Here is a 12,213-nt window from a genome sequence, read left to right as displayed (position 1 = left end):
ACTTGAGCCATATCTCCAGTTATTTTGCTCTGGTGACTTCAGAGATGGGGGTGCCCTGAACTATTTGCTCAGACTGGCCTTGAACCTCAATCTGCCCAATCTCAGCCTCCCAAGTAGCAAGGATTACAGGTATGAGACACTAGCACCTGGCTGTGCTATCTTCCATCCTCTTCACTACTTGGTGTCCTTTCTTCCTTCCCCCTGGGTGATGATCCCTCCCCCCAAGTCCATCACATATGTTCATGTCCTGTTATCATTTTAGGTTCTACAAATGAGCAAGAACATCTGGCCTTTTGAGCTTGGCTTATGTCACTCAGTATGATGATCTCAAGTTCCATCCATTTTTCTGCAAATGACATAATTTCACTTCTCTTTATGGCTAATATTCCATGGGGTGGGTGTTGTATGTATGGGTGTGTGTTAACATTTTTTTAGTCATTCATAGGTTGTTGGGCACCTCAGCTGATTTCTCAGTTTGGCTATTGTGAAGAGAGCTGTAATAAAACATGGGCATGCAGGTGTCTTTTTATACTCCTTCAGGTATATGCCCAAGAGTAGTCATAAGGTAGGTCTATTTTTAGTTTTTTCAGAAGCCTCCACACTTATTTTCCTAGTGGTTGCACTAGTTTACATTCCCACCAACAATGTAGGAGGGTTTCTTTTCCCCCTTCATCCTCACCAGCATTTGTTGTTTGTTTTCTTGATGGTGGTAAATCTGACTGGGATGAGATGGAATCTCAGTGTAGTTTTGATTTGCATTTCCTTTATGGCTAAGGTTTTCAACACTGCTTCAGGTATGCATTAGCCATTTGTATTTCTTCTTTTGAGAATCTTCTATTTAATTCATTTGCCCAGTTATTAATTGGATTATGTGTTCTGCTGCTTAGTTTTTTAAGTTCTTTGTATATCCTGAATATTAATCTGTATTTGTTGAATAGCTGGTGAAAATTTTCTCCCATTCTGTAGATGTCTCTTGGCTCTGGTAACTTTCTTTTAATGTGTAGAAACTTTTTTAATTGATACAGTCTCATTTTCTAACTCTTGTTCTTATTTCCTAGACAACTGGAGTCTATTTGGAAAATAGTTACCCATGCCTATATCTTCAGAGTTTTCCTAATTTTTTTTTTCCTGTAGCAGTTTCAATGTTTCGGGTATTACATTAAGATCTTTGATTTATTAAGAGTTGATTTTTGTACAAGGGTGAGAGATACAGGTCTAATTTTGGCCTTCTGCATGTAGACAGGTAGTTTTCCACAGCAAGAATCAGTTAACTTTTTTTTTGAATCCATTAATTTATAAGGAGATAGATTACTAAATGATAGTTCTTTGATCAATTAACATGTATACTTTTAAAATAGACTGTCTACAAGCAAGAGCACACAGGGAGGGGTAAGGATAGGTAAGACACCTAAAAAACTAGCTAGCATTCGTTGCCCTTAACGCAGAGAAACTAAAGCAGATACCTTAAAAGCAACTGAGGCCAATAGGAAAAGGGGACCAGGAACTAGAGAAAAGGTTAGATCAAAAAGAATTAACCTAGAAGATAACACACACGCACAGGAAATCAGTGTGAGTCAATGCCCCGTATAGCTATCCTTATCTCAACCAACAAAAACCCTTGTTCCTTCCTATTATTGCTTATACTCTCTCTACAACAAAATTAGAAATAAGGGCAAAATAGTTTCTGCTGGGTATTGAGGGGGTGGGGGGAAAAAGGAGGGGGCAGTAAGGGAGGGGTGGTAAGGGAGGGGCTGGGGGAAGGGGGGAGAAATGACCCAAGCCTTGTATGCACATATGAATAATAAAAGGAAAAAAAAAGTAAAAAAAAAAAATAAAAGACTGTCTAAATCAAAGTATTCTTGTATTTCTGTAATGAATTCAATTAGATTATTTAAAAATACTATTTAATAAAGTATAATAGTTATTACAGTTTAAAATACATTCTTTATCTTATCCATTTCACTTCTAGGACTCACTACTTCAAAAATAACCACAACTACATCAGGCTGGGGGTGTAACCAGTAGTATAATACTGGGTATGATTAATCCCCTTTGGTTCAAAGACACGTGTTAAGTATATCTTTGTAAATGATTAGAAAGATTAAAAGGTAAACATCAAAGCTTTAACAAAGTTTCTTGCAGGAACAATAATTACTGGAGAGCTTTAATCATCCTCTACCTCAGATTTTTTGTTTTTTGAGATTGGATCTTACTATGTAAGCCCAGGCTAGCTAGCACTGAACTCACGATCCTGTTGCCTTAGCTTCTTGAATTCTGGAATTATAGAAATGCACCACTTATACCTGGCATGCGCGCGCATGCGTGCGTGCGTGCGTGTTAGTTACTGGGGCTTGAACTCAGGGCCTTTACCTTGAGCCACTCACCAGCCCTATTTTTGTGAGGGTTTTTTCAAGATAGGGTCCCACAAACTATTTGCCTGGGCTGGCTTCAAACCACGATCCTCCTGATCTCTGCCTCCTGAGTAGCCACCAGCACCTGGCTTGTAAGTTTTTTTAATGTCTATTTTACTGTTGCAATTGAAAAAAAGAACAAAGATTTTATTTTTCTTAAATTCTGACTTAAGGCTCCTCTGAGTTCTATGGTGTTTATTTCACTCAAGATCTTAGGTTGGGGTAAGAATTACTTCAGATCATTACAACATTAAAAAAATTGGGGGGTGGTACTAGGGTTTGAACTCAGGGCTCTGCATTTGCTAAGCCCTGAAAGGCTTAGCTCCTGAAAGGAGCTCTACCATTTGAGCCATGTCTCCAAACCTCTGAGATAGGGTCTGGTTTTCTGCCTAGGCTGGCATGGACCACGATTCTCCTACTTAAACTGTCCTGTTATAGCTGGGATGACAGGAGCATGCCACCATGCCCAGCTTCCCCCCTTCCCCAGTTGAGATGGGGTATTGATAACGTTTTTGCCCTGGGTGACCTAGAATTTCGATTCTCCCATTTCACAACACTAAGCCCAACTATTGGTTGGGAAAGAGGTCTTGCAAACTTTTTGCATGGACTGGCTTCAAATCGTGATCCTCTCAATCTCAGCTTCACAAGTAGCTAGGATTACAGGTGAGAGCTGCTGGTATCCAGCATACATTAAAATTTGAAGGCTCTATTACTATTAGTTCCTTATAGAAAGGAGACAGAACTCAAGACTTTCTCTAGTGTGGTCTGGATCATGAGGAAGAGACTGCATACTGCTGTTCTTGATTGATTCTTGGACAATTCTCACCTCAGCAAGAATGTATCAAGAAGCCACCCACCTCAGTGTGCCCTGGGGCTCTCTGTCAGGACAGCAGCCCAAGGTTGCAGTAAGCTTCATGACAGAAAGCAAATAAAAGGGTCAAGTACTGCCAAATCAGCTAGATGTTTTGTTTAACAAAAAGCAAACACAAAAAACCAGAGGGGATCATCTCTGGGTTTAAAGACAACCAACTCTTGCGTTAGCTCTTTCTCCTTGAAATATCTAGCCTATAGTCTAGTCCAGGCTTTCTAGCCTATCATGAAGAGGCCCGTCTAGTATACAGATAAATCCCCTAACTCCTAACTGGATCTGCAAGGGTAAGCTGAAATTTTGTTCTGAAGGGTAACTAGCTATCTAAGCCAGTGGAAATGGGAAGTAGGTGCTTGTATTCCATCCCAGATTGGCTGAGTGAGAAACTCAGTGGAGCTTTCAGAAATCCTGTTCAAGTTTAAGAACCACTGCTCTAAAGCTGTGCTTCTTCAGAGCTCTACCATACTCTTCTCCCAAAGCTCAGTGAACTTGCAAGCACAGTATTAGTTCCTTCTAGAACAAGCATTTAATGAACTCCTAGACTGCAGAGGATTCCTTTCCCAGACAGAATGCACAAGACTCTCTGCAATGCACCATTCTCAGATATGAGTTTGACAATGGACTTCAGTTATCTGACAAGTACGTGGGTACCCATGTAGTATGAAGCCCATAAATAAAGTGGGCCACTCTAGGATTTGCTTTCAACTTTCACCCACTTCCTCCAAATTTATACCAGAAAAGCAAAGGTACCAATGATTCCTTGGTTTCAATTTATTTCTCCTCTCTGACTCTAGCCAACTCTTGATAGTACAGTGGTCTTGCATAGGAAAGGCAGAGGGGAAAGGTAGAGAAAGAGACAGCCAGGGTCATTCACAAACTCAACCCCCAAGCACCAGTATTTTCATCATTCATCCATTCCCCTCTTTGTTCTATAAAGGATCTTAATAAGATGCCTACACAATAAAGGGCCGAACATGTGGCTTATGGTAGAGCAAGGCCCTGGGTTTAATCCCCAGCACAAAAAACAAAAGTCTATACAAATAATAGGTGTTAAAATCAGAAAAAAGAGGGGAAAGGACAGATATATTGATTCACAAAATACTATCAGTAGGGTTGTATGTGTTTGAGAAATGAGCCTGAAACATCTTTTCATATGAAAAGTCAGAAACATTACTGAAGACTCCTTAGGGTGATGTGTCAAAAGGACTCAGGAATGACCTGAATAGACTCCCAAGCCAGAGGTGAGATAGCACATGCCACCTCATGTGTGTGTGTGTTGGGGGGGAGTAGAGTAACACAAATCTGGCTCTAAAGATGTACATATAAAGATGGAAATGCAATTTGTTACACGATTTACAAGGTCCTTAAGACAAAAATAAACCAGTTGCTGTAACACAAGTATACCTGGTCTTAAGAGTAATTGCTCCCTTGGATTATTTTCCTAAGAATCTATAGGTGGACTGTTATTTTTTAAGCAATGAGAAAAAAATACATTCAACTTCATCACTATCTCTTAATCCTTGTTTCAGAATGTACTCTGAATTAAAGTTAGAGAGTTGTCTGAACATCTTCTAAAATTATTACTCCTCAAAAAATTAAAAATTCAAAAATGAAAACCAAACATTCATTCCAGATCACACTTGTACATCTGACTCCCCTGTAGCATAGGATGGTGTTGAGAGATTCCTTATAAAACTCACAGTGCTAATCTGGAAATTGCAGCACATACACACACATGGATATATGCAGTGAGCATGTACAGCATGCACTGCTTTAAATCCTTTTTTTTCCTTCTTTTTTGTGTATTGAGGTTTGAACTCAGGGCCTTGCACTTGCGAGACAGATATGCTATCACTTGGGCCACACTCCCAGCTATTTTTGCTTGTTATTTTTCCAACAGGATCTCACCTTTATGCCCAGGCTAGCATGAATTGCAATCCTCCTATTTATGCTTCCTGCATAGTTGGGATGACAGGTGTGCACCACTAAGTCCAGATATCGATTGAGATGGGGTCTTGTCACCTTTTTGCCTGAGCTGACTTCCAGCCACAATCCTCCCAATCTCTGCTTCCCAAGTACTGCACCCAGCCTGCTTTAAATCTGTTGTTTTTGTGGGCTCAGAGGGGTCTTCAAATCAGGCTTGAATTTACAGAGCAGGTCTTTGGTCAAATGCTTTCCTGATGGGCTACTCTGAATAGAAACATTTCCAGATGACACAGGAAATAAAGAGTGATTACTGCAGATCACTGATCTCCATTCATCTCACCTTACAAGAAATTCAGTAATCATGAATCATGATTCCCTGGTACACTGACAGGACTAGTTTGGCTCCCCTCATCACACTAAATCTGGTTCTCAAATCTGTGGAAACTCAGCCTCCCACAAAACTTCATGTATATGTATTAGCAAACATACACTTATGTCTGTATCACCTTTGCCTTTATTTAAAACACTAATGCTTATTACAAAAAATGCAACTGGTGCAGAAGTATACAAGGTAGACAAAGACTGCTTGCCCTTTGCCTAATATTTGCAATGAGCACTGCCTGTTTTTCATATGGCAGTTCAGTCTAGCCTCACAACACTCCCATAGTGTATGTGCTTTTGTCATCTATTCTGCAGACAAGAAAACTGAGTCACAGAGCAGTATAACAACTTCTCCAGGACTCAGCAGTAAGTGGCAGGGCCAGGAAAGGACCCCAGTCTAGCTCCAGCATCCATGCTCCCAGCAACTGAGATATATAACTCTCCATAAACTGGAACTCAGAGTATCTACTATCTGCCCTGGCCATGGACATAGACTCTATATGAACTGCTTTAAAACAAACAAGCAAACAAAACCTGTTAAAAACTCCATTGTCTTTAATTTGAATTGGGAGTGCCAACATAAACTCATGATGTATTAAATCATGAAATGATAACAAAAATTAAGAATCCACAAATAAAATTTCACTCACTCTTTCTACTTAAATGGCCTAAAAACATCCCTGTAGCAATAAGCACCTTTACCCTTAGTACCCGAAGTCTTTTTCTAAATGTTTTTCCTTCAACAAAAGGAATCAGAACTTTGTGGATACATGTACAACATGAGCCCAGAACATCTTGCCATACCAAAAAAAAAAAAAAAAAAAAAGGCTTTTAGCTCTACCTACCAATTTATAGGACTTCTAGAAGGTAGAAGGGTATGTTGAGTAGTGCCATGGAAGAACTATCAGCAAAACTCAGGCTGTGGAAAGTAATTCTGTAGGTCATATAACACAGAACCACCTTTCTGCAATAGAAATATTTCAGGAACAAGAGAGGGGGTGGGGTGGGGGGCACATACGGAGGGCAAATCTACAGATTAAAAAACAACTCCAGGACTGGAAGTGAAATCCCCACATTCAACCTGCCAGACAGACTGAGTATCAGGACTTCCTTTCTGAATACTGTCTAATGCAAGGCAATGGAAACAAGAGATGCTTACAAGCCACATTCCATTAACGAACACCCATTTCTCCTTGGATGTCTGTGCATCACTCACCGCTCCTCCATGAGTTCCCGGATAGAGGCTACTGTGGGGCCAGATCCCAGGTGAGTGTAATATGGACCTTCATCTTTCTCCACTATTTGTTCTGCAGAGACACCAAGAGCAGGCATTATTTGGAGACATCAATTAGTCAACACTAATTTAGAAAGGCAAACCACCAATAGGAAAAAATAAGTATATTACAAAATAGGAAACCAAATGCCTTATAAACATGTGAAAACATGTCCAATTCCTTCAGAAATTAGGAAAATACACCTTAAAATCACAATAAAGCTCATTACATACCCAACAAATGGGCCAAAATTTAGAAATCTGATAAAACCAAGTATTGTCAAGACTATGGTCTAACCTCTTTGTTCAGCTTGCCATCACCCAATAAAGGTAAACACTGTACGGTGTATGACCAAGCAATTCTACTCCTACATATTTACGCTAGTCTACATCAGCAAGCTACTCTGAATTAACTACAAGGACTCAAATGCCAATGTTCATGACAGCCAAAAGGTGAAAAACAACAAAAGTATCCATCAACAGATAAGTGGATAAATTAAATGTGTTGCGTCCATATAGTATGATTCTGATACATGGGTATTTCATGGGTAAACCCTGAAAATATTATGCTGAGTGAAATATGTCAGGCATAGATTCCACTGATAAAAATTATTTAAAACAGGAAAATTCATAAAGATAGAAAGTAGGTAAGAGGTTATCAGGGCTAGGAAAAGTGAGGAATGGGGAGTTAAAGCTTAATGGATAACTATTTAGGGAGATGAAAAAGTTTTGGAAACAGTGCTGACAGCTGCATAAATTACAAATGTAATTAATGCCACTAAATTGTATCACTTAAATGTGATTAAAATGACAAATTATGATATATATTTTTATCATTAAGAAAAGGAAAGGAGTACTGACACATGCTGTAACATGAGTAAACCTTGAAAATATGTTAAGTGAAAAGGCAGATACAAAAAGGTCACATCTTGTATGATTCCATTCATACAAAATATTCAGATAAGATATATCTATAGAAATAGAAGACTGGTGGTTGCCAGAGGGTGGGTGTTTGGGGGAGGAAGTGATGGGGAGCAACAGCTTAACCAGTACAGGGTTTAATTTCAGAGAAGTAAAAATGTTTTGGAATATGAGGTGGCTGTACAATGTTGTGAATATACTCAAGGTCACTGAATTTTTCACTTTAAAATTGGTAATGTCATGTTTGTGAAGTTCCCCTAAATTTTAAAAAATGAGGTCTTGATTCTTGCAACACAGAATTTTAAGTAAGTTTTTCTAAGTGAAAGGAACCAGAACCCAAAGGCAACATTATAGTAACTTTGGAAAACAGTGTTTTGACTGGATACTATAAGACCAAACACAAGAACTATACACATAGTACACTACTGTTCTACAATTGGTAAGTTTGTTTCATGTCTAAGGAGACAAGACAACTAAATGCAATATAGTATCTTGCTGGGTCTTGTAACAGAAAAAAAGTGATGGAAGTTTAAAAAAATCTTTAGTTATTAGTACTTTACCAATATTAATGTTTTAACTTTAAATGCACCATAATTATACAAGATACTTACATTAGGAAAGGTATGAAAAGGATATACAACTTTGCAAAAAATTTAGTATTTAAAAAAAAGTTGTGGGGGAGAGAGAGGGGAGAGCGGGCAGGGAAGAGAAATGGTCCAAACAATGTGTGCACACATGAATAAATGAATAAAGAAAAAAATTAACCAAAAAATATATTAAAAATAAAAATAAAAAAATAAAATTTTAGCCAAAACTGGAAATCACCTGCTATGGGTGGTTATGTTTGTGCCTTTTTAAAATCAGGCTTTGTAGTCTGACCACCAAAGTGATGCCATTAGGAAGTGCAACTTTTGAGAAGTAATTCAATTAGGTCATGAGAGTGGACTACTAATGAATAGGATTAGTGCTCTTACAAGAAGGAACACAGAGAGTTTGCTTCCTCTACTCTGTACCCCCTACTCCGGGCCCAAGTGAGTGTGGCTATCTACAAGCTAGAAGAGGGCCTTCACCAGATGCTGCGTATGCTGGCACCTTGCCCTTGGAATTCTCAATCTCCAGAAGAACTGTGAGAAGTGTCATTTAAGCTACTCAGTATATAGTATGTGTTACAGCAGCCCAAACTGACTAAGACACACCCATAATCCAGCAACAGAAGAATGGATAAATGAAATGTAGTAATCATATAATGGAGTATATCCAACAATAAGAATCTATAACCTTCAGTCATTGCTGAGTACTACAACATCATAGTGAATGAAAGAAGCATAAAACTGAACAGAGAAAGTTTAAACAATGTTCAAAAACAGGCTCAACTAAACTAAACTCCTGATTGAGCGGTACTAGAGTTTGAACTCAGGGCTTCGCACTTACTAGGCAGGCACTCTTTTGCTTCAGCCATGTCTCCAGTCCTTTTACCTCTGGTTATTTTGGAGACAGGGTCCTGCTTTTTGCCCATATCGGGTCTTGAGTTTTTGCCTAACTCATTTTCAGACCACAGTTCTCTTACCTATGTCCCGAGTAACCGGAATTGCAGGCATCTACCACATCTACCTTATTTTTTGAGGTAGGCTCTTGCTAACTCTTTGTCCAGGCTAGCCTCAAATTATAGTCCTCCTATCTCTGCCTGGAAAGTAGCTGGGATCACAGGTATCAACCACCATGTGTAGCTCTAGTTCATACCTATTTTATGCAGAAAATTATGCCCAGTTTTATGGGGCACACAAAACAGGACAATGCCTGATTACTGACTTAAAGTATATGATCTTTTTTGGAAAGACAAGGCCTACACATAAGATACACAATGGCATTTCACATCAATGGCAAGAGATTAAATTTTTGATGCATGATTTTGGGACAACTGGTGGAAAAATGACCCATGGTTGAAAGATTTAAAGACAAAAAAATTATTCAAGTGCTGAAGTTAAAAACGGAAGCGTTTAGAAAGAGTCATGTATTAGGGAAAATCTTCTATAAGAAATGACATGAAATTCAGAAAACAAACAAATCCTGACCAATCTAACTAAAGAAAAACCTTTTAGTAATAACCAAAAGTCAAGAACTCACACCAAACAAAAGGCTAACTTCCTTAATCGTTAGAAGTTATTATAGCTAAATAAGATCAGTAACATAAGTAAAAAATAAAGCAGTATAAAAATGGTTATTAGAGAAGTGTAAATGGCTCAAACATGCATATAGCTACATTAAGATACCCTTTTTCTCCTTTAAGATGAGTCACCACCAAAATCTGATAACTCCCTGTATGAGGGTACAGGAAACAAGCAGTATGGTAACAACTCAGCAATATGTTAAAACTACAAATGCACAATCTGTTTGACCCAGCAATTTCAAATTTTGAAAAAAAATTATTTGTAGGAATTTGGTTATTCTTGCGTATGTATAAAATAAGTGCATACCAACCAGTTATGGGGGCATATGCCTGTAATTCCTGCACTTGGCATGAAGAGGCAGGAGGATGGTGAGTTCAAGAATAGCTTGGGCTACATAGTGAGACCTTTTTTTTTTTTTTAAAGTGTACACAAATACTTGTAACGGAAAAAGATAAGAACCTAAATATCCATCATCGAGGACTTGTTAAATACATTATGGCAATCCATATACTATTAAGCAGCTGGAATTACATAGCTCCACATTAATGACAGAAAATGAAGAACTATCCAAGATATTTTAAGCAAAGGGAAACAGACTTTTCTGGATAGCATGGGTAATATGCTTAGGTAGCACATATAAACATAAAAGTACGTATATGTCATTACCAATGCTAAGAATAGTAGAGCTAGAGCAAGTTTAAACTGAGTTCAGTTGTGTTCCTGCTTTAAAAAAAAAAAAAAGGTTAACAACGATGTGCGCAGCCCAGCAAGTGAACTGATCAAGTCACCTCCCACTTACATCTTCAGTTCAGGAAGGCTCTCCAACCCTCCCTACTGTCCTGGATCAGGCTGTTCCTGAATGATTATCACGATCTCCTAACTAGTCTCCTTTCTAAGTCATTCTACCCAAACAAATCTGCTCACACTGCTTTCCATAATGACCCTAGACGGAAGCCAGAACCCAACTGCAGAACACTGTCCACAGCCCCCGCCCCATCTCTATGCACCTCCTGACCTTGCACCTACCACCACTGCCTCCTGCCACACATAATATACTGTGTCTTTAAGTGTTTTCTCACTGACAACACTGCCTTCCTTTATTTGTCCCTTTGAAAAAACTCACGTCTTAAGGCCTACTTTAAATGTCACCTGTTCTGTAAAGCCCTATTAAACCCTCTCCTAGTACCTTGTGTTCAACAGCAATATTGAGGCATGGATCCTGATCCTTTACATAACTGTTAATGTGGCATGGGGAAAAGAACCCAGATCTTTCAGGCAAGAGACCTGGGCAAAAATGATGCACTGCATTCCCTAGCCTCTCTAATCCTCATGCATGCCTTCACATAAACGACACATAAAGGGCTTAGTAGTTTTTTGGCACGGAATATGAACTCGATAGGCTGCTGTTGTCCGGGCTCTGCCAAACAATTGTTTCACTGAAGGTTTTACATAACCTCCATAAGCCTTAAAGCAGTTGAATAATATTTATAGCATTATAGAATTGTTGAGGATTAGATAAAATATAAGGTACCAGGGCTTCAACATTTCAAGAATGAATGATTTCAATTAAGGAGTTAAAAGCTATCTGCTTCAAACATATACTATTTAGAACCACTGAAAGGGAGGGAGACAAGGAAAGGGAGAGAAGGAGGGAAGGAGGGAGGGAGAAATTGAGATTAGATTATTACAGAAGAACTCAAGTAAAGGGTGGAAGAGGCAGGGGTGGGGGAGGGGGACTAGCCAGGAGAATGTGGGTGCTTGAGGTAGTGGTCTGAAAGCTCTTTACAGGTGCTGGGATGCCACAGGGTATACAGAAAATAGAACACAGGAATATGCCAGAACTTCTGGGCTCTGTTCCAGTTTCTACTGTCTGGAAAAAATTCAAAGTTATGATCTGACACAGGGTTTTAGGATGGAACTGGAATATAAATGTAGCTTTTGGTGACTACTTCTGCCTCAAATCAGAAAAACTCAAAACTCACATGGCTCAGGGCAGAGAAAAGAGACTTTCAAGGAGAAGTTGCAAACTAAATCTCAGCAGCTCCACCCCAGCAGCAGGAAGGGAAGAAATTAACATCTAAACCAAGCCAACTTGGAAACTGGCTGGTCAGGTTTCTCTGGGAGGACCACAAAAATACACAGGGAAGATATGCTACCAGAGCTCAACAAAACCAAAATCACTTTCATTAGTTCACAAGGCAGCCCAGCAGTGTCTTAAAATCATGGTTTCTTTTATTTTTTTGGTGGCTCTGGAATTGAACTAAA

The 12,213-nt window shown here is 39.0% G+C and overlaps 1 protein-coding gene across 5 annotated transcripts in view; it reads right to left on the bottom strand.

The window, feature by feature from the left end:
• Tet3 (tet methylcytosine dioxygenase 3) overlaps positions 1-12,213 on the bottom strand; it is a 110,229-nt gene that overhangs the window by 31,693 nt on the left and 66,323 nt on the right. For all 5 annotated transcript variants that reach the window (XM_074050020.1, XM_074050021.1, XM_074050018.1 and 2 more), the window contains one exon: positions 6,803-6,893. In XM_074050020.1, the coding sequence (XP_073906121.1) occupies positions 6,803-6,893 (91 nt within the window). The remainder of the gene's footprint in view (positions 1-6,802; positions 6,894-12,213) is intronic.

Source organism: Castor canadensis, chromosome 12 (assembly GCF_047511655.1).
Source record: "Castor canadensis chromosome 12, mCasCan1.hap1v2, whole genome shotgun sequence".
Lineage (NCBI taxonomy): Eukaryota > Metazoa > Chordata > Mammalia > Rodentia > Castoridae > Castor > Castor canadensis.
This window is presented reverse-complemented; position numbering and strand designations above follow the sequence as displayed.